Below are 23,674 nucleotides of genomic sequence, written 5' to 3'. Positions count from 1 at the left end.
GGGGTCCGCATTATTCGTTTGGCCTGAACCAGCCTGGAAAAATTTTGGTTTGTGCGGTAAGAGGTGTGTTGCTGGTAAGACAGGAATGTCCACATTTAACGCATTAACAGCACTGTTTGAATCTGAAATTATCATGTTTTTTGCTTGAACATCGTCATTTGCAACAGCTGCTTTGCTTTGTGTTGAAGATGTCATTTTTTGGGACTGAGTATCACGATTGATATTTTTCCTCATCCATTTCACGGCATCTAATAAGCCTTCGGTTAGCGTGTCGTTTTGACAGTGGTGTCTTGCGGCCAGATCACTCAGGCGCTCTTGCCATCTGATCGTTAGTTCAGCCTCCTTTGCCATCTGTGATTGGAGAAATTTAGTGAAGAGATCAATGTTTTCAATTTCTTGCGTCAAATTTTGAATCATTGCTCCTTGGTCATTTAGTTGGCCATGTAAAGATTCGTATAATTTGGTGAAGGGCGCGAGCGCAACTGAGGAAGCCGCCAAAACATTATGTATTTGTGTTAATACTTCGGCAGAGATGCCTGCAGGCTGGGCATTACCTGGAAAAGCGTCATGTCCAGAAGAAGAAGATATTGAACAGTCCAAGTAGGATTGAGAGTCGATAAGTGAAATATTTCTCATTTTTTCATCATATGCAGGCTTGTTCAAGACTTGAGGAGTGCTTGCGTGAGCCATTTGCTGATTGTAGTTACTTGGAAGATGTTACGCATTGGACTTTAGCTCAGCAATGCGTTGCAAACATTGGGCTCTTGCAATGGAGCTCGATTCCAAATCGGGTAGTTTTTGTACTGCCAAAAGCAGGGGCAAGACTACTGTGCATCTAGGCGACGCTCTTGGTCGGGCTCCTGATTCCGGTGGTGCCTGACAGGCGTAGCTGCTGATATTTCCTTGGTCTGGGGGATCGATCGTTTGTTTCGCCGCTGGTTTGCCCCCTTTTGTCTTAGAAGATGACTCAGATGATTTCGTGGGAGTCTCGTTGGTTTTTTTCAGGTAGATGATCGTTTTGTAGTGTATATAGAACAACGCTTGCTACTGGCTCTACCGTCTTTACTGACGGGAGGCAAGCTGGAATGCTGTCTAAAAAGGTTTGACACTGGCCTTACGAATTGTAAGCCTTTGCTTGTGGTTTTGAATTGATCAAATGCAGCTGGCTTCAGCTGAACAGGTAACAAAATTGGGTGCCGGGGAGCGGCATTATTATGCTCGGGCTCTTCATTTGGCAGACTTAGTAGTTCATCGTCGCTCACCACGTAGGGAGAGGAAGCCTTCTCATTAGAGAGCGAAGTTTTGGTGGAGTGTGCCTCGGTCTTTTCAGGTTCCAAGTTGATTAGAGGTTCGCAGAGTTGTTTTGGAGACTGTTGCTTTGCCGCACAGTTTGTTACATTGGATACATTGGATGCCTCCACATGTTCCGGTGGGCTGACAGACTGCACGTCAGCCTCCTTGTTTATATTTCTGTTCTTCAAGAGTAACAAGGAGTTCACCACGGGAAGATGATGCACCGCGGCAGCTGCTTCGTCTAAAGTTTCCTCTTCACTGCCGACTTGCGTCTCTTGGATCACTATTTGTGTAGATTTCCTGAATTTACCTTGGTGAATTTGTTTCACTAAAAGGTTTACTGCCGAATCTGTAGTTACGCTCGACAGGTGATCAGAAGAACAAGAGTCTAAATCTCCTTCGCTAGCGCGTTCACAATTCCGTGACTCGTTGCATGGATTAAGTGTGCGGCGTGGAAGGCCGGTCAAATAGAGCTGGTACAGTCAATAAGATATGAGTTGCAAGCAAGGTACGACTTGTGATTTTGCTTACTTTTTTCCAGCTGAGGCTTTCATCGCCGTCCAAGGATTTAACATTCGGTGGTGTTGAAGAGATTTTTTCTGAGTCTGTCGGCCTTCCACTACCAAAGTCATCTCTGCTAGCAATGAACAAAGGATTTGGCTCCGGCTCAGGCAAGCTCAGGCGAACACGGAGGCGGACTGGGGCAGACCGGACTCTGCACCGCACGCCAAAACAGCTTTTTAATTAAAAGTTATTGGAGGTAGAGACAGGACTGGACTCAGGGGACGTAGTGCAGCTCCTCTCACTGAGACCAACAACAGAGACTGGGGCAGACTGGACTCTGCATTCAGGTGTTGTTCCCAAAATGTTCTCTTGTAAAAGGATGCCTGGGGCAACGACTCCCTTCCTCTGGCTTGTAGTTCCAGCAAAACCTTGTACAACTAAAGCTTTTAGACCAGGAGAATGACTACCTTCTCTTGGTATTGGTCTGCGCACTCCAATATAGTTGACAACAAGGCGAGGGGGAATGACTCCCTTCTCCTAGTGTTGGAGAGATCTTTTCTTTATCCTTCAAACTTGGGGTTTATCTTAGCACTCTCTCAGGGTATCAGCAAAGTCCCAAGTCCTTCTCTAGGTTTCAGTGGACTTATATCTGCCACTGCGATGAGGAAGATTTCCTCAGATGCTTGTTTTACTGGCGTTAGGGTCCCAGATCCTTCTCTGGTTGTCAGTGGACTTCTCTGCGACTGCTGTGAGGGTGACGTCCTTGAATGTTTAGTTCTCTCGGATTGAGGTCCCAGCCCATTCTCTCGTGTTCAGTGAGCTTATCTCTGCCACTGCTGTGAGGAGGTTCTCCTCGGATACTTGGCTTACTTATATTGGGGTGCCTGTCCGTTCTCTGGTGGTTAGTGGACTTCTCTGCCACTGCTGCTCGGCAGATTAGTTTGGCTGCACGGCTGACCCTTCTCTGGCCCAACAACCGTATTACTGCTTGTGAACCGAGGGATAGTCAGATGACCCTGCCCTGCTTGCACCCCTGTGTTCCCTCTGGCTCCCCCGTGCCACCCCTTACCTTCACTAGGGCTTCAGTACGTCACTGGGTCTTCCTGGGACTGAGGTTCATCTCTATGGCTCTACCGTCTTCTCTCCCCTGTTCTTGCTCACCGCGGTATCTTGGTGTGCAGCTCCACTCGGTGCTGCTTCTCCTCGGTCTCGTGCCTGGGTCCGTTCCAGTAAGACTCCAGGGGGACTCTTTCAGCTACTCACCAGTGTCCTCCGTTCTGCTCTTCCTCTGGTCTGCCGCCCAGGTTTCAAACTCCCTTGCGGGACAATCGCCATCTCTGCTGCTTCTCATGACTGGGCTTGACAAGTTCTTTAGTCCATTGTCTCTTCTTATACATTGTTATCCTTTGTTTCTTTTGACACTTTGATCTTTCTGCCTCCTCTGGGCTACCTCGTACCAGTAGTAGCACAGTCTGTAATCTTCATGTCTTCTGTGCTCTTCTTTTCGCTGGTAGTTTCTGTTTTGGCTGTATTCCAAATACTGCAGTAATGCATTGGTCTGCTTTAAAGGAAGTAGCTTGGATTGGAGGTGGGGGTGCTGGGGGAGGGGGGGTAGATTGAGGTGTCATGTTTAACAGGCTGTACCCTAGGTGATCGTCCTTATCCCCATAGGGGGAATTGCTCTCTGAGAGTTCCTCCTGCATTAAACCACACCTAGGGGGACTATTGGGTAGCTGGTGCACCTCACTAACCTCATGGGAAAGGGCTCCCCCCTTGGGGAGAAGTGATGATACTTGACGAATCGACACAGCACGATATCAAAAGAAATAGCTGGATTGCTTATTGTTTTCTATTTGGATATATTCATCTTTTTTTTATTTTCTTTTAACCTAAGTTATCTTGCTGATAATTAAATAAATGTTTTTGTATAGTTATTATATTTATATGTATTAAGTGCTGTACGCCAAAGCAATGTACAATTACAACATCAGAGTGCAAAAATAAATGAATTACAATAACATGATATCGATTGTAAAAGATATTATTTGAGAGCAGAATGGAAGGATGAGTGCAAAGAGATGGAGCATAGAGAAAGTGGTAGCACATTTCAATGTAATGGGGCAAGTAAAGAAAAAGATTGAAAACGAGACAGCACAAGGAGAACGTGGCACAGTTAAGAGGAAAAGAGACTAAGTCCAAAGCGTTTGCGAAGGAATATAAAATGAAAACAAAGATGAGCGATAAGAAAGAGCCAGATTATAAAGAGATTTGAAGACCATATGAAGATGGTAAACTGATGGGGATATATAATTACATTTATTCCCGTTTCACAAAAGCTCCTTGATGGTTGTGATAGAAAAACTGTGGTGTGAATTTCTGTGGTGTTAATGCATCTGCCCCTTGATAGATTGTGACCATTCCGGTGTGGATTTAACACCAAATTATTTGCCGAATTAGTTGTTTGCTCAGTCCATTCTTGGTTGGAATTGTTTTTTAGCCTCACGTTGGGAAGATAGAAAGGAAAGGCAATAATCGTACCCCAATTACATCTGGGCACAGCTTGTTCCCATACAGCAATAAACAAAATCTCTCTTTGATACCATGCCTCACTCTTTGGCAGGACTCAAGGCTTTAACTCTGCATGAGTAGATGAGGGATTAAGAACACTGTGTAAAGAATGTAGTGCCCAAAGAAAGGAATTTCTGAAAATAATTTATTTTTGCTATGTATTTATATTGCGTCAAAATAAGCCCCTAGGCATCAGGGCGCTCACAGAGAATGACAGAGTACACATTAATACCTAACTAAAAAGCAGACAAATAAGCAGTTACACACATCTTCTTCAAATGTAGACAATTAAGTCCTAATGCTTTAGTTACAAAGGTGAGTTTTTAAGGCTAGCTTGAAAGATGCCAAGGTAGGAATACTTTTTGAATCTGGTGGCAATGAGTTCCATAACTTCGGCGCTGCAATGGCAAAGGCACAGTTACTCACTAGGACCAATTTTGATCTGGGTACTTTGATGATCGCATGGGGGGGTTTGATGCGAGAGGACCTCAATGGGAGGCACTCCCCCTCTGAGGATAAGGACGATCACCTAGGGTACAGCCTGTTGGCCAGTGTCACACCCCAACCTTCCCTAAACCCCCCTCCATTCCAAACCACTTCCTTGAGAGTAGACCAATGAATTTCTGTATTGTAGGAGAAACAGCAAAACAGAAAATACCAGAACAAATAAGAGCACAGAAGACATGAAGATTATGGACTGTGCTAGTACTGGTACGAGGTGGCCCCAAGGACTGCATGAAGAGCAACCTATCAAAAACAAAAACAACAAAGGATTTTGACAATCTACCAGGGCAGGTTTGGCGACAATGTACTAGAAGAGGAGAAGGACTGAAGATTTTGTCGAGCCCAGTAGGCAGAGGCAGCAGGTGTGGAAACTGTCCAGAGTGGGAGTTTCAAATCCTGTCAGGTAACCAGGGATGCTGAAGAGCAGAGGATGCCTGCGAATCGCAGAGGGAGTTCTCTGTAGATCCAACTGGAGCGGGCCCGAACATAAAGCAGGAAGAGAGCCGAGCAGTCCAGTACAGCGTGCAGCTACTGCGGTGCTGCAGAGGAGACAAGCCAGAAAAGCTGGAGAGATGCACCCCAGTCCCAGGAAGCCCTGGTGGCGTACCAAAGTCCCAAAGAAAGTAATAGGTGCTACGAGAAATTCGGAGGGGACACGGGTGGGAGAGGGGCATGCTCGATCGAATTTACGCTGGCCCAGTAGTAACAAACTATTGAAAAGGGTGGACGGAGCATCCGAGTAGAACTTCGTCTTCGCAGTGGCGTCAACAAGCCCACTGATCACCAGACAAGGGTCTGGGACCCTAATACAAGTGAAGTAAGCATCAGAGAACAACTTAATCATTGCAGTGGCAGCAATTAGCCCACTAACCACCAGAGAACAGTCTAGGCTCCCTGACATAAATGTATCAAGCATCCAAGGAAAGTCACCCTCGTCGCAGTGGCAGGGAATAGTCCACTGAGACCCCGAGAACGATTTGGGACTTTGCTAATTCCACAAGAAGGGGGCAAAAGGAACATCAAGTTAAGAGATACGGGAAAGAACTCTCAAATACCAGAAGAAGGTAGTCCTTCTCCTGGTAAAGAAACTTAAAGTCCTTTTGATACACCTATGAGAAGAGAGGGGAACAGAGTCATTCTCCCAGACATCCTTTTGCCAAAGAACATTACTGGGAATAACACCCAAAAACCAGGAAAAGGGAGTCATTTTCCTGGAGAAAGAACCTTCTGTTGGCTTCTTTAGTTGTAGTGTAGGGGTGCAGAAGGGGAGACTGACACACAGGTGGCATAGTGGCTGCTATAGACATTTATTAGTCAAGAAAATGGAGACAAAACCTAACTTTCCCAATCTCTAAGAGGGGATTCCCTGCCTCAACGAACACACTAAGGGTTCGATCAGAATGTTTGTGTAAATCAATAGTCCACAGTCCTGTGTCAAAAACCCCACTGCTGTCCCTTACACTTAAAACTAAACTAAAGATAAAGTATACCTTCTTGGTCCAGAAGAATGACTCCCCTCTTCTGGACTGGGGATAACATTATCCTCCAACACGAAATACAACATTCCAGCACTTTTCTTTGGCAGACACAGTGCTTATCTTTTAACACTATATATCAGAAAGTCTTTTCAGCTTTGGTTATCAGGAGAATGACTCCCTTTTCTTGGTATCCTGATTTTACAGTTCAACACAACCAGGGGGAATTACTACCAAGAGCATGACTTTTCTCCTGGTATCTTGGCTTTAGAGTTTGATACAACCAGGGGGAATGACTCCCTTCTCCTGTCTCTTTTCACTTTGGTTTCACAGTTCAACACTTTGTCTTTCCTTTTGAAGATCCTATACACAGGCTTCCCTGTCTTCAGACGGTGGCAGTCTTGGTCACTCTCCTGCCAAGTACTGCCACAAGGAAGATAGTTTGTATTCCTCTTTCTTGTGGGTGCAGGTCCCAGACCTGAGTTTCTATACTCTTTTGATTTGGCAGACCTGGTTGACTTTCCTGCCAGGTACTGCCATGAAGAAGGTGACTTGTAGGGATCTTCTTTTGTGGGTGCAGGTCCCAGACGTGTATTTCTCTACTGCTTTGATTTGGCAGACCTGGTTCATCTTCCTGCCAGGTACTGCCACGAAAAAGATGACTTGTAAGGATCTTCCTTTGTGGGTACGGGTCCCAGACCCGACTTCTTCTAGTTTTGTTTTTGATGCTCTTAAAGGGATGGTCTAGTAAAAATTTTTATTTAAAAAATAGATAGGCAACATAAAACAAAATACTAGCATTCTCCGTTTTAAAACTTCCTATGTAAAATTTTGAGCTATTCAAGCTCAAAATTCGCAAAAGCAAGCACAGGGGCGCAGCCATTTTGTGAAATGGAGGCCCTCCTGTGCTGGCTTTTGCTTTTGCGGCACTAATGAAGGAAAAGCCAGCCAGCTGTAGTAAACAAAGGCTACCGCTGGGTGGCTTTCCCTTCATTAGTGCTGTAGGCGGAGGACGGGGACCGGAGACCAGAGCAGGAAAGCTGCAGCTGAATCTCGGTAAGTGCTATTTATTTTTTTTACAAAAAATAAGCACTAGCTGCGTTTTCTTTTTTAAGTTTTCCGGGCTGGAGGAGCCCGGAAAACTTAGAAATAAAAACGCAGCTTTAAAAACGTTGTATTTATGTTTGCGGTCGCTTTTGAAGCGACAGCAAACATAAATACAACGTTATTGTGTTGGAAAACGCTGCGTTTTTTCTTTCCAAGTTTCTCAGGCTCCTCCGGCTCGGAGGAGCCTGAGAAACTTGGAAAGAAAAACCGCAGCGTTTTCCAACACAACCGCATGTGTTTCTGCCTGCTGTGGCTATCACTTTGGGTCTCCGGTGCTCCCAGGGGAGCACTGGAGACCCAAAGTGAAAGCCACAGCAGGCAGAAACACATGCGGTTATGTTTACATGCCGCGTAGTGTTTCTACCTGCAGCTGATTTCCCATTTGGGGCTCTCGGGCTCCCCGTGGGGAGCCCGAGAGACCCAAATGGGAAATGCTAAATGCTGCGTTGTCTGCCTAAATCTGCTTTCCCATTTGGGGAAAAGCAGAAATGGGAAAGCAGATTCAGGTAGAAACAACGCGGTTGTTTTCCGCAATGCCGCGTTGTTTCTGCCTGAATCTGCTTTTCCATTTGGGGCTCTCGGATGGTAAAGCAGATTCAGGCAGAAACAACGCGGTTGTGTTGGAAAACGCTGCAGTTTTTCTTTCCAGGTTTCTCAGGCTCCGCCGGAGGAGCCTGAGAAACTTGGAAAGAAAAATCGCAGCGTTTTCCAACACAATAACGTTGTATTTATGTTTGCGGTCGCTTCAAAAGCGACCGCAAACATAAATACAACGTTTTTAAAGCTGCGGTTTTATTTCTAAGTTTTCCGGGCTCCTCCAGCCCGGAAAACTTAGGAAAAAAAAACGCAGCTAGTGCTTATTTTTTGTAAAAAAAAATAAATAGCACTTACCGAGATTCAGCTGCAGCTTTCCTGCTCTGGTCTCCGGTCCCCGTCCTCCGCCTACAGCACTAATGAAGGGAAAGCCACCCAGCGGTAGCCTTTGTTTACTACAGCTGGCTGGCTTTTCCTTCATTAGTGCCGCAAAAGCCAGCACAGGAGGGCCTCCATTTCACAAAATGGCTGCGCCCCTGTGCTTGCTTTTGCGAATTTTGAGCTTGAATAGCTCATAATTTTACATAGGAAGTTTTAAAACGGAGAATGCTAGTATTTTTTTTTTTATGTTGCCTATCTATTTTTTAAATAAAAATGTTTACTAGACCATCCCTTTAATGTTTTATTCCCCCCAGGGGCATCCTCCTCAGCCCCCACAACTCTGCTCGCCCCCACCAACCATTCCGGCAACCCCTGTACCATTAGGGTCACTGCCAGTGTGCTGCGGTTGGTCTCAGGCTCTTCTGCTTTGTGTTTTCGGTTTCTCGTGGCTTTCTCCTTTGTGCTGCGGCAGATCCACAGCATTTGGTGTCTTGCAGAGTGCATCTTCACTTGACAGCACAGTGCTACTACGTCACCCGCTTGGAGCTCTGCTTCTCCCTCTTTCCGGTTGGTCCGTTCACGGGGGATTGGGTAGGTATGCTTTTGCCTGCCTGCTAGTCTCTCGGTCAGCAGCCTCTTCTATTCTCCACGCTGTACGACTCATACATTCGCTGTTCATCCAAGGAGGGCTTTAGAACATGGTAAGTCTTTCTTTCATTTTTATAGTAAGCGGACATAGAAGACTAGACTGTTCATTCAAATTCTCACCATTACTCTTCCTTGTTCCGCACCTCCTGCTTGTCCCAGTACTTGTTAAGTAGGTCTCCTTAAGGTAGTTCCTGCTCATTTTAGTATTTTTTTTCAGACCTACAGACATACATAGAAGTATGGGATATGGAGTTGAGTTTTATTGGATAGGAAGGTGTGCAGGGTGTAGGTGAAGGGTTGGCATACCTCGTTCTCCTGAGAGGTTCTCACTGGGCCCCTGAGGGGGAGTCTATCTCAATGAGTTCCTCCCGCTGAGTACCACCCCAGGGAGAATATCAGGTAGCAGCCTCACCTCCCTGGCCTTATGGGAAGGGGCTCCCCCTTGGGGAGAAGTGACAATGTCACGGGATTCGTCACAGATAAAAGTAGGTAATGACACAGGATGGTGGAGTTTGATTTTGACGGACATTCTGGAATATCCTTTAGTATTAGTTTGAAACAGCGAAACCCTTCTTAGAAGATGGGAATAGTGAGGGTTTCTTTTTTGAGAAATAATGGTTTTTACCAACCAAAATGCCACCCTTGTGTTAGCATCCTTCTTTGACACCCTTACAGTACATACAGCATGTCTGGAACATTTGAACTCAAATGTCTGCGGTTTGGAGGCAGAGAGATCCGTTCCAATGGGTATAGTTGGCTGATACCTGAAAGACCTTTGTGCACCATAGTAAGGACTCTAAATGAGATTCTAGCTTCCACTTCTAACCAGTGAAGGGTATGTCTAGCGTGGGAGATGTGAGGCACTCCTGGTGGCAACAGTAAAGGCAGACTAGACTAATCATAGTTCAAGGGTGTTTATTGAACAATGGTTGCAGGGTGGAAAAAGGCCTAAACTAAACCTAAATCTAAGATGGGATCAAGCGTCGACCATCAATTGAAAATAAGGCAGTCCTAGTGGTGCCTAAACTAAGAAACCTATTGCCAAACCTTAGAAGTAATACAAAAAAGGGTTTGGGATAGTTCTCTAGAAAAGGAAGAAGTGTTCTCAAATAATATGTCAGGATGTGGTAGCCTGGGTCTCCCTTCCCCATGTTTTGAGCACAGGTTAAAGTGAGATCTTGGAGCACAGTACAGTCTATGGCTTTTCCAGCATGAGACAACCGTTCTAATCGCAGCTCTCTGGACCGTCGATGGCCAAGTCTCCTTTTCTTGAAAGTTTCTTGCCTTCGAGGACCTGACCTATTCAAATAACAAAACAAATAAACAGTCTCTTTTCTATGGGCTTTGGGTGACGACTTTCAACCCGGGATTCTCCTCTTCTGGGCTCAAATCTCTAGAAGGTTCTTTCCTGATATCAAGACCCCAGACAGCTATGTTCTCTCGCTTTCAAGGGCCTCTGGGATTCCAAAATAAAGTTCAAACAAAAGAGTTTCTTCAACAATCTTAATGTTCTTTTTTTAACAGTTCAAGTGGACATCCCTCCGCCGGTTTTACTCTTGTCAACACATTGTTTCTTGGGACTTTAGGCATGCCCCCTTCTCATCAGCATCCCTCGGTTGGGTTAACTCTGACCAACTTCACATTCACAAATGGTTATGGGATTCACTTCTCTTGCTTTCTTATGTAGAAAGATTCACTTCCCTTGCTTTCACTCAATTTGTTGATCAAAGTCTTTTGATTGTACAGGGATTTTACTGGACCTCCTCTATGACCACTTTGATCTCTTTTGGCCTTCTGGTACCTTTAGTTTCACTAACACGGGGATCGACCAGAGTCTCTTGAGTTAGCACCCACGTGGTGTTGATTTCCCTCTGCAGCTGGTCTCCCCTTTAACACTTGTTACAGTTCTTTCACAGTTCATTGAACTTGGATAAAATGTGCCACTTTGCGATTCTCAACCAACACAGCCCCAGCTGTTTTGAACCGCTTGGTTTTCCTCTTCATTGCAGTCAAGGCCGTACCATGGTAGCGGGAGCTTCCTTTGCTCCATCTTATCGGCATAGGCTTGCCCTGTGTACTGTTGACACCTGCTGCAAGACACTTTTGCTATTGTTTGCAGTCTTAGGCTTTCTTCCTTAAAGGTTCCGCGGGTCTGGGACGAAAAGGGCAAGGTCACTTCTCTCCTCACCATCCTCCCGATTCATGATGCCTTTCTCCTTCGCTTGAACTGCCACAGCGGCTTAGCTGACTCGTCTTGCTGTCTGCCGTGCTCACACTGTGCTCTCCTGCTCCACCTTTTATCCCTGTGGGGAAGATAAAGGGCCGTGAGGTGTGTGTGATTCTGATCAATTGCCTGACTTTGCCTGACCCTTGTATTGGGACATGTCAGGTAAACGGTTCTGGTGTTAATCCGTTCTCTGGTGTGTCGTGTGAAAATGTTTGTGTCTGAAAAGGGGGCAGGGGCAGTGGTTTTGAATGTCTTACATGGTAGGATGGGGAAAAGGTATTGAAAGAAGGGGGATATTGTGTCTCACCCGTCGGTGTCCGACTCCCAGATTACCCCACATCCAGGTGATCCTCCCTCATTGGTCCACCCCCCGGAACTGGATCCAGTAGCGATGCCCATGTTCTGGCCACCTGTATGACGGATCCCCTGGGACTAGCTAGGGAGACACCTTCAGGTTTCTCGCAAACATAGGATCTCTCCTACCTTTGTTTTCAACAACACATATGGTGCTATTCTGGATGACCTGTACTTTGGATAGCTCTCCTTGTTAATTCCAAGTAACAAGCTACTGTAATAATCCAGTTTTGATCCAAAGATTGTCCTCACCAGCATTGCACAGTTATCTTTAGACAAAAAAGGTTGACTTTGACTTAATAGTCTGATATAGTAGGTTGAGGTAGATATGATGTTGCTGACCTGAGCCTTCATACTCCGTTCAGAGTCCAAATACACTGCCAGTGTTTTCACTTTTGATAGTGTCAGTATGGCGCATCCTGCTATTTTAAAGCTTTCAAATTCTCTGCCTAGGTTTATTAACCTCTTGGCAATGCCAGTTAGCATAAGCTCTGTTTTTGTGTCATTAAGAGCTAAGCTGTCAATGCCATGCCACAGCTGAATATGGGAATAAGCCTCATTGATAGTCTTTGAGTGTTTTCTATAGTCCCCAGTTTTGGGGATCAAACATTGAGTATCATCTGCGTAGTTTGTGTAACTGACACTCAAATTGTCTAGCAGATCAAACAGTGATATTGTAAAAATGTTATACAAAACCGGTGAGAGGTAAGATCGCTGCGGAACCCTACAAGGTATTTTAATAGCCTTGCTAGCTTCTTCACCAATGAATACTCAGGCTAAGCGATCAGCTAGAAACAGTTTTACCCATTCATCTGCTTCATCTGAAACGTTTGCAGTATGTCGAAGTCTGTCATCTAGGATACAATGGTTAACGAGATCGAAATCAGCCGACAGGTCTGATAACATCAAAAGGGAAGTGCCACCTTTGGTCCATTACTGACAGAATATTGTTTTTTAGATCTAACATTGCTGTTTCCGTACTATGTTATGTTATCAGTTTTTGTAAAGGGTTGCGTTCGCCCAGAGGCGTCTTGGCACTAAGAAACTCCACGTAGGCAAAACAAGGGCAGAACAGGGATCAGGAAATAGAAGGCCTCAGAAAAGCCAGGTTTTAAAGGAACAACTGAATAGTAAGTGATCCTGAGTAGACCGCAAAGTCCGGGGCAAGAGCATTCCAAAGCTTGACTGCACCAACAGAGAGAACTGTCCTCCAACCCGAGAGTATCTAAATCTGAGTACCTGGATAAGATGCGCATGTTGCGAGCGCGAAGTGCGTCAGGGAATGTACAGGCGGAATTTAAGTTGTAAATATTCCGCCCCCTCTCCGAAGAAGGCTCGATGAACTAGACACATTCAAATTGAACTCTTTGCGACTGGGAGCCAATGTAGAGAGCGAAGCGCAGGAGAAATATAATTTCTAAAAGGAGCATTAGTAACCAGCCGCGCCACAGAGTTCTGTAAGATTTGGATACGCTTGATCATGTAATCAGGCGCCACGTACAAGGAATTACAATAATCTTTATGGCTCGTCACCAATTCAACAATCGCACCTCTCTAAAACCAGATTGACGTTTTGCTAGAATATTATGAGTAGTATGATGGTGTAGGAGTAAGACTCAAACACATGGATGGTAAATTGATTGGCAATATTGTTTATTAATAACAAAAACAAGTGGGGTGGTTGGAGGAAATCCTAACTAGCCCTACCTCTAAGCGGGGTTTCTCTGCCTCAACAAAACAAGCTAATGAAATTGTCAGTGTCAGAATGTCCTAAGTAAAGTTTGCTCTCCTGTGACCAAATCCCAACCTATCCCTCACAAGCTAAATTCAATATAAGGTGAAAAGGGAAATGTCCCCCGGCTGACCGTTAGGGAGAGTTCTCTTATAAGGCTAATTTCCCAAACCTAGTGAGTCCCCCAGCAGCTTTGCTGGATTTTTGGGGTTTGTTTTTTTCTCCTGCTAAGAGTGAGACTCTTTTCCTCCCACTCTTAGGCATGATTTGAGGTATGTCTTTGACTCTTTGTGTGCTTATGGGCTAGGGGGTTTTCTTTTTGCTCCATATGGTATGATCTATTTTTTATGTGTGTTACACAGCACTCTCAGTGCGGTAACACAGGGGTGTCATAGTGACCCCCAAACATAGACTCCATACCCTGGGACTGACTATTGTCTCCCAGGGCAGGAAAAGTCACCATTGACTTTACTAGTCCTAAATTGTGAACAGAACCAGTACAAACCATCATATTGTGGAAGTACTGGAAGGGGTTTATTATATTGCCCCAGGGTCTGTTTTCAAGGGGGTACTGTCCAGTCCCCCCTTGTCGAGTTTCTGGCTGGTGGCAGTGGTTACCACACAAAATATTCCACCAGAATATTCTCTATGGGATTTTCCCATTGATTTTAAACACACCACTTTTTGGTGCAATGTTAAAGATACCGCCGGTTTATTCATTTAATATTAAATAAACGGTTGGGTCTTTTTGCCAGTACTCTTTTCTAAAATGGCGTTTGTGTCCGTCTCTGTAACTCTGACCAAGGTCCACAGAAGCCCTCCAAATGGTGCCACTCTGTCTGGGTTCCACAGGATGGGTGGGGAGGGGAATCGGCACCCTGGACTGCGTTGCCTTAGCAACTCAAGTCGCACTCTGTTCTGATTGGGCCAGTGGTGAGCCGCCCGGCACACCACTTAGCATGTTTGAGTGACAGCTAGGCTGTTGAATGGGGGTTTTTCTGCATAAAAGCAGGGCCTTTCGGACTGGAACTTCAGAAGTCGACACAGGACCTAAGAATCCGAAGAGGGAAGAAGCTGAGCCATCTACAACGACGATACCACCGGTGAAGCCCTGCGGCAACTACCTCACCACTTTCCCGATGACAAGAGAAGATCTTCTGCTGGACGAGTCTTCTTCCTCTGAGCTGGTGGGACCAACCAGTTCACCCCTTTTGCCTTCCAAAGACGTCTCTTGGTCGAATCGCCCGTGCCAAGCACCCCGGCGGCCGGATAGCCAAGCTTCACCACTTTGACAGCGAATAAAAGGAACGCACCTTTTACCAATGAAACTCTGCGGCTGGTTTCATCCCTGTGCAGTGCAACGACTCCACGTTTCCTCCTCGACGAGATCCTCTCTTCCCCTGGTCGAAACAACGAACTGCAACCACTGCCAGGAACAACTGCCACCGCTGGAGCTTCCTCTCTCTTTAAGGTACTGTGTCCTGCCTGGCCTCCCTTTCTTCGGTTTGCCCAAGGTGACCCTTAAATCCTTGGCTTTCCAACTGGGTTGGCCCCAGACCTTCTAACTTTACCTTCTTGAATCGCCCCAACCTCTTTTGAACATTCTGCAAAGACATTTAGTGCATTTTTAACCATGTGATATTGGGCACATTTCGCTTTGCTCCATTTAAAGTGGGCCTGGCCTATGAACTTTGGCTCTACGTTATATACTGCCTTTATTCCCTTGCTGAGAACTCCTAAAAGTGTTGGGACCTGGTTTAGTTCTATGCTCTGCCTTTTTCTCTCCCTTTAACTGAACTATTGGAGTGCCATCAGGTTACGCACTCACATCTGTTTAACAAATCATGGTGTTTTAACTCTGACTTGTCTAATAGTTATCAAGGGAGGGGTGTATAATTTACCTGACTGTGTTTTAACTTGCTTTTGATTTAGAGTGCTAGTATATTGCCTAAAGTATTTTTAAATAAATAATTATATACTTTTTATACAAAGCGCTGGTCAGTGTTTGTTTGCTCTACTGTGTTTTTAGCCCTATTGTGTATACTCTGTATACTGCCCTACGCTTCTTGAGAGAAGTCTGACTGCTCAGCCACAGCTTCCAGGTAAATCTGGGTGGTGCAGACTGCTACCAATTGGGTTTACTGCTTACGGTAGTCTTAATCTTCTTGCAGTGTTCCCTAAGGAACTGCACAGGATTCTGCCTAACACTGACGACCTGCAGCTCAACTTTGTAGTTCAAAGCCAAAAGTTCCAGAACAGTGTAGAAAAACAAACAACAGTTTCACAAGACTCAAGGGGTTGATTTCCCCCCCCCCTCCCTTTTTGTATCTTTTCACTTTATCCAAGAATTTCCCTGTGTCTTCAGTTGTCAGGATGTTTCAATATCTTTAGCTATCAGGCCTGTCCCGTAGGCCATGCATCAAGGAAAAAACGCCTGGACACGTTTTCCAAGCCGTCTTGAGGGGCAGACCTGACACCCAGATAGCACGATGATAAAGAATAGCCTGGTTCTCTCTCCCAAGCTGTGCTCTGATTTTTTGTTTCCCTTAATTGCTATGGGTACCAGACCCTTCTTCAGTACCCATCTCAGGTACTCCGACGAGGAAGAATAGCATGGATCTCTCTCCCAAGCTGTGCTGAGGTCCCCGACTTTCCCTGAGCAGGCCTGCCTTCCAGGTACTGTGACAATGAAGAAGGGCCTGGTTGTCTCTCCCAGGCTCTGCTGAGGGTCCCCGGCCCTTTCCCTCTATCCCTCCTCTTGGACCACTCTCCTGCAAAGTAGCATACTCTGTGTTCTTGGGTTCACAGCTCTCTCTCGCTGTCTTCACTTCCACCCACAGCCCTCGTTTACTCTCCTGCCAAGGTCTCTGAGTGTCACTTGTACCCACAAGCTTCGTATTCCCCTTGATTACAGTTTGGGGTGCAACGTTCTCTTTGCCTGATCTCTCGTCGATCCACAGCCTTGGTGTACTCTCCTACCAAGGTCTGCAAATGCCACTTGTATCTGCAATGCTTGTCTTCCCCTTTATTACTGGTCAGGGTATGCTTTCCTGATATGGGTCCAAGATCCCATTCACTAGGTCACTCTGCCCCGGTGAGTGTTCAGTTATCCGCTCCGGCCTCAAGTACCCCCTGGGTCTCCACCCACCCTCGGACCAGCCACTCTTGTACCTGTAGGGCCTTGGCCATCCCCATACGGTTGTCCACAGGTCTCCCAGGAGCTTCAGTGGCTTCTCTGGCTCACCGGGACCTTCCCCGCTCTTCCGCGTGTCTGCACTGCAGTTCAGCGGTGGTTCTGCCTTCTGCATCACGGGCCTTCCGTGAGAGCGTCTCTCTCTCTCTCTCTCTCTCTCTCTCAAACAAAGTCTGCCTCTCTGCTTTTCTCTCCTGCGCATACCTGGGCACTCTCCTGGCTCCTTCCGAGCCAACAACAAAGATGCCATTGTTCTCTTCCCTTCGGCCTTTGAACGATGGCTGACCAACAGGATCACTAGAAAGGCTAGAACGTATGCATTTGTTCTTGTCAGTGATATTCTTTACTCATTGCCTCTTCCTCGTCCCAGTAGTTCTTGCCTGATGCCTACTGTAACAACCCATGGGGACATTCGGTCATATGGAATTGGAAGGGTTTTGATGGAAGGTGGGATGCCCCTGCTCTCAACGGGGTTCTCCCTCCCCATGAGATCCTCCTGCTGAGCACTACACCTAAGGGGACTATCGGGTAGCGGCCTCTTCCTCCCTGGCCTCATGGGAATGGGCTCCCATCTAAAGCAGGGGTGATACCTCAGGATTTGTCACAGAAGTCACATTTTTATGAACTTGTAGGTAAGCAGCTCGATCTCGAAATTTTTGTAGAAATGGAACGTTTGTGATCGGTCTGTAATTCGTGGGAATGTTGAGATCTAAAGAGGGTTTCTACAGCATTGATGTAATCTACGCCTGTTTTATTACTTCCGGCACATGTCCCTCCAAAAAAGGGCTATTCATAAATGTTGTGTTGAGGGGGACCAACTCTGGCGCACAATCCTTAAACAATGCAACTGGATAGTTGTCGCCTTTACAAGTAGTGGCTTTGAGCTGTTCAGTAATCTCTAAAAAGTCATTTTCTGCAAATTCTTCAAACACAAAGTGATCCACTCTGTTCTCCAACGTGTGGGGGAGGGTTTGCTCATTTTATTTTTATTTTAGTTTGGGCTATAGATATGGTCTTCTCAAGTGTTATTCTGGTAATTTTCCTGATATTTATGACCTTCTCAGTCATCAGCTTTTGGACAGATGTGCACTAGGGTCCATCCTTCGTTAGCTTAATTTCTGTGGGGATCAGATTTTCCATTTCCTTCAAGATTTTAAAAAGTTAATTTGTATTACAACGTGCATTCTCAATTAGTTTTATAATCTGATTTTTTTTGCTTTAATGCTGTCTTTATATTTTTTTAGCAGACAAAACCTAGGTTTCTCTCTTTATGGGGTTTTCGTTTTTGTTCATATGTTATATGCTTTTCGTTTAGCCAATTTCAGATTGTGTATATCTGATGAATACCAGATTTTAGATTTTTTGTTTACGGGTATATCGCTAGTCTTTAGTGGAGCAATATGATCCACCGCCTTGGACAGAGTCAACTGGAATACTGAGGCAAGCTCATCTGATGTTTCATAGGTGTTCACACTTTGGAACACAGGGGTAATGAGTGGAATTAAGGTTACAGGTGTAAGTAGCCGAAGATTCTGTGATGTAACAATAGTCTTCATGGGTTTGCTCTTTTTTTGACGTATAGGTTTAATGATTTCGAAATGGATAAAACTATGTTCTGACCATGGGCATGGTATTAAATCTACTTCATTAATATTGATGTTAAAACTGGCAAACCAGTCCAGGATGTTTCCTTTAATATGTGTTGGTTGCTAGATAAAACTAAAGGGCAATATGTCCCACGTGTCATGCCAGGGCACAAATTACCTTTTTGGCTGGCTAGTAGCTTGCAATTTACAATGTTAACTCTTCGGAAAATGGTGTTGCTGGCTACTAGCAAACAGGACTGGTACTGAACGCAGCTGCACTTAGTCATTTTCTGATGACAGGACAATCCTGTGAGCAGGAGCTGAAGGGAACAGAGGCCATCGAGTCTCGTTACAACATCCTTTGAACAGTTCGGAGCTGGCTCCCATTATATCCTGCTTGGAATTTTTCAATTACCACTTTCCTTTACCATGTATTGCATCTACCTTCTCTTCCCCGGCCTCCCTCCATGTTCCTTCATTCGTGGACCCTATTTGTAGAACCCTGACTTGTTTGAAGATTGACATTTATTCCTGTTGAAGTGGTGTGTATGGAGTTGTGGTTTGTACTACCATGCTGGAATAAAGGAGACTTAATACTATGAAACCGTTTTCTGGAGTTGCATTAGTACATTTTGGTGACCCTGCAGTCACACTACAGACCCCAACTTGTTTTAAAGGACTGTCATGGGTTTAGGCTAATTTCTAAAAGGCCTTTTCCCCATTAGTAATGTTCTTGATGCCCAGGAGAAGATGTGAGGTCATGAGCATGGGAGAGCTGTTAATTTCAAACTCTACAACAAACAGTCTCTATCAGAAAAGTGCTCACTCCACACTTTAGGTGTAGAAAAGGTGCTAAGGTTTTGTTTGGATTGACCAAAGTTCTGTTAACAGCTCTTTGTGCATTGCAAGCCAAATTTGAAGGAGACATTTTTTATAGCAGGCCATTGCAAGCTGAACTGATGTTCTCTCTCAGAAATGGGCATTGTTTGTGTAATGTGACTGTATGTGACTGATACACAGCCAAAGTGACTGCTGGCACTGACTTCCTAATCGTTAAACTGCAAAAAGTATTAATAACAAAGAGTGCTCTGAAATTATGACAGACGCCTACATGGGTGGAATAATTCTAAATGTATAATATTGGGAGGATATACATGTTGGAGAACCAATGTTACATGTAAAACATTTCCATTGCTACAGTGCAGTACCAATCGTGCATGCTTGCTAAAAAATGATCCTACGTGCGTGGAAATCCCCCAACTGCTTCCCCATTTATTGACTGGGTGGAGGAACTGTTGACCATGTCCATGTATGAGAGGGCAATTTTTAAATGCTGATGAGCATCTGATAAATTCAATGATGTTTGTGGTCTGTTCCTGAATGTCTATGGTTAAGTGACCTGTTATTTAAATGCTTCTTGAAATATGGGTAATTTAAACGCTTCTTGCAATGTCTCAGGAATATGATTTGGTTGCATTGCTGATTCTACAATAGTAATCTGTTGTGTGGATATTATACGTGACACTAATTCAACATGTTATACAGGGATTTATTTATCACCTTTGTTTTTTTTGTTTTGTTTTTCTCTTTCCTCTATCATCGAAGGTCTGTTGATACGACTATCTCAACCATTATGCTTACACTGTTCTATCGCTAGTCCATATTGTTTGCACTGATTTTATTTGTGTTTGTACAAGTGTTTTAACCTATTGGTGTTAACATAAAATACCAAATGTTAAATAAATCATGCATGTGACAATTATATGTATTTCTCCTCAGCCCTTCGCACATGGGCTGTTGCTCAAAGTGTGTGGATGACAATAGAGTACGTAGAGATATTCCAGTTTTGAGAATCTGTAAACAGAAAGACATTAATTATCAATGCCCACCACCCATTCCCCAATCATTGCTAATCTAATTCCCATCTAGTGGATCCTGTAAGAGTTGGTAATGGGTGTGCAGCTGTTACCCATGCAGTTGCATGTAGAGTTGGCATATAATGAGCACTCAAGTAGGATTATTTGGCAGATGACTGTAGTTCCATTCACTGCACATTTTCATGGTTTGAAAAATTTTATTGAAAGTTGAGAATTCCAAAACCTACTTTATGTGACAGGTTAAAGGTGCTTTTATCATTCTTAATTACATTTAATTTGTACTACGCTTACTTAATTTCACAATTTTTTCAAATTTCTTTTGTTTGGAGTTTCACTGGGTGAATAACAAACAATATTGTGTTTTCTTCAGCATAGCTTTATAGGGCAGCCTGGCATCTCAAAAGCACTGGCTATCGAATTGTTGGACAAAGTCAATAACCCGGATAGCCATCAGCATTATGTCGAACCAGATGAAGATGACATTGAGGTGAGTGAAACTGATATTTTGTATGAAAAGTATGTTGGTTACATAAAGGGGTAATGAGGACTCTCTTTTGTACAAATGCGCCAAACTTTTGCAATAATATCTCCAAAGTCGAGATTTATTTGTGAGTGTCCTTCATGGTAACACATGTTTCAGCGACATTACATAGTGCCTTTCTCAAACCAGGGCTGTTAAATATATGTACATATTTAATATTGTGATTCGTAAAGTGCACAAACCAAAATAAAACAGTAAATAATGATAATTAACAATAATTTTCCATCATTTGCCAACACAGATAGTATGCATGTCACAAATTAATTAATGGACAGAAAGTATAAGGGATGGGCAAAGGGGAGGATGTGTAAGGTAAAGATTATGCACATAGAACAGGAAGAAAAAACAAAAATAGAAACAACATAGTCAATAATCATCTTTTTCGTTGTACATTATTTTTATATAACATTCTACACTTTTACTGATTTTAGTTGTAGGTTTTACCATGAACTAAGTTTGATGATGTCATGAACACCTAATCTTGTATTCGTGTGTTCTTACTTTCCAATTTTTTCATAGAAAATATACAGGACAATGTCTAAATTCCTCCAAAAATATTATTGTGTCTCACATTGCGCTTAAAACTACTACTAAGTGCTACATATTGATATGGGCTCGAGAAACCATCCAACACCATTTTGACATGGGATATCCCAATGTTACAACTCAATTTTAACTTTGTCTGTTCTGGATATTAAATGGGTTAAATCCCTGAAAGGAACACAAGTTTCGTTATTCACCTAGTTACATTATTATATCTTTCGCTATAGGCTGAATTTGTCTATTGTATACAAACTTTTTGTAATACTTGTAACTGCATTGACATTCCTCATTGAATATGCTGATAGAATAATTCTACTATTTCAAAAAGAGAAACCCGATGCTGTAAACATACTGTTGCTTGTTTTTAGAACGTTATTATCACATGATTTACAAGGCTATTTCGTCTTATATACTGAAAACGCTTGTTAGCACTTTTTATGGCATGTGCATGCGTTGTAAACACGCCGTGTATTGCTGCCTTATGCCGCGAAATAGACGCACATACTTTAAATCCAGCGTATGACTTTTAATTAAGATTAGCACGCTTACCGTATCGTCTGAGACATCCAAGGTAAAACGATCAACCTGCATCCTTGCTGCATCTGTCTTTTTATACAAACTAGGCATTCGTGTTGATGGCGGGAGTCATGGCAAGACGGTAGTCCATCCTCGATTGCCATGACCCCGTCGGCCATCTTTTGGGCTATCTAGTTTGTACTAGAATGGTGGTACGTGTTTTAAATACTGCAGTGTTACTTTACGTTTTAATTTATAAGTATGCACATACAGTTCAATGTTAGTACTTAAGGAAAGCTAAATAAGCGTAATTCTTATATTATTACTATTTTTAAATTTTGCGTTAAGTGACACCCTTATATTTCTAACACTCTTAGCCTTGCAATGTTTTAAGAATATCCATAATTATTGCCTAATTGTCTGAACATGCATAAGTATCAATGCAATAAATTGTAAATGGGCGAGATACTAGTTAGCATGGTATTTTACATGGGATACATTTAAATAGGTACTAAATGAACCGGTCTCATGTATCACCTTGTATCTTTTGAAGGTTGCTTTTTAGCACATTAGTAGTTGATTAAATATATTGACCCAAGCGATGGGTATGTCATGTTTTGAACACATTAGATGATCTTGTATGGTTATAGTGTGCAATTACGTCCATTAACAATTGGCCCCTTTTCACAATCTGGTATGCAGAATTTACATTGAATCCCATTATTAATTAAAATTATAGAAAGCAATACATTTCACTGTCCGTATTCAAACGAAATTTCAAAGTCTGAAAATGACAAATGAGCCTGGCTTCTGATTGTCTCAATGCTAGCTCAAGGTTTCCTCCTCTACTGCCAAGTCCTTCATGTTTTAAACCAATGAACCTGATTGCTTTTTTATCAACCATTTGGTGTTCTCGTTGCCAATGTACGGCTAGTGGTAAGTTCTGATTTTGACTTCCAATGCCTGCCAAATGTTCACGAATTCTTATTCGAAGTTGGCGAATCGTACTTCCGATATATACTTTATGACAAATACATATAATGGCAGATACTACATGTTTAGTTCGACAATTGATATTCTGTTTAATGTTCCAAAAGCTTCCATGATCATCCTGAAATTTGCTTGCCGGTGCGTGTTCATATGGGCACATGGAACATGTCGCACATTTCCTAAACCCAAAACAGTCTGGGGACAGCCAGTTCGTGGGCTGGCTGTAACTGATGCTTGGGAGCAGAGAAGGGCTGACAATATTCCTGAATGTTTTTGCTCTGGAAAAAACGATTTGAGGTTTCTTCTGTGTAAGAGACGCCAGGTCAGGATCCAATTATAATAAATGCCAATTACGATTTAGTATTTGCCTGATCTTGGAGTGGTCATTCGAATATGTTGTAATAAATCTCACATTTTCAAATTGACTTTTTATGGTCTGTTTTTTGCACAATATATCCGACTGTTTTAACGCGAAAGCTTTATCTTCTGCTTTTTTGATGTGCTTGATATTGTAACCTCTTTGCTTGAATCTTGTGGATAACAGCTCACATTCTTTTTGGAACTGCAAATATTTTTTGCAATTACGTCTTGCACGTATGAACTCTCCTACCGGAATGTTGTCCTTGACCCTTTGTAAGTGACAACTGGTTGCACGTAATGATGAATTTACTTCAGTCGGTTTACGGAAGGTTTTGGTGTATGTTTGGTTGTGCTTGATGTAGATAGTAAGATCTAAAAAATGGATTGATACAGCATCTATTTCTGATGTGAACTATATTCCATATTTGTTGGTGTTGATACGTTCTATGAATTGTTCTAATAGCTGGTTCTCTCCTCTCCAGATCAGGAGAATATCATTAATGTAGCGTGCCCATGCAATTACATGCTCACTGTATAGGCTGTCATTGTAGACTAAGTCATCCTCTAGCATCCCCATGAATAAATTAGCTAATGCCGGTGCATATTTAGTACCCATTGCAACTCCCTGTTGTTGGTGGTAGTAGTCTCCATTAAACATAAACACGTTTAGTTCCAGAGTTGCTTTCAACATTTCCTTTAGCATGTGTATTTGCTGAAAGTGTGATGCGCTGGTATCTTTAT

At 43.6% G+C, this 23,674-nt stretch overlaps 1 protein-coding gene across 1 annotated transcript in view; it reads left to right on the top strand.

Moving 5' to 3' along the window:
- MAP4K5 (mitogen-activated protein kinase kinase kinase kinase 5) overlaps positions 1 to 23,674 on the top strand; it is a 1,870,683-nt gene that overhangs the window by 637,768 nt on the left and 1,209,241 nt on the right. The window contains exon 12 of the mRNA XM_069638985.1: positions 20,354 to 20,470. Within this exon, the coding sequence (XP_069495086.1) occupies positions 20,354 to 20,470 (117 nt within the window). The remainder of the gene's footprint in view (positions 1 to 20,353; positions 20,471 to 23,674) is intronic.

This window comes from Ambystoma mexicanum, chromosome 14 (genome assembly GCF_040938575.1).
Source record: "Ambystoma mexicanum isolate Mex_15411 chromosome 14, UKY_AmexF1_1, whole genome shotgun sequence".
Classification (NCBI taxonomy): domain Eukaryota; kingdom Metazoa; phylum Chordata; class Amphibia; order Caudata; family Ambystomatidae; genus Ambystoma; species Ambystoma mexicanum.
The sequence above is the reverse complement of the archived record's forward strand: the minus strand, read 5'-3'. Positions and strand labels throughout refer to the sequence as shown.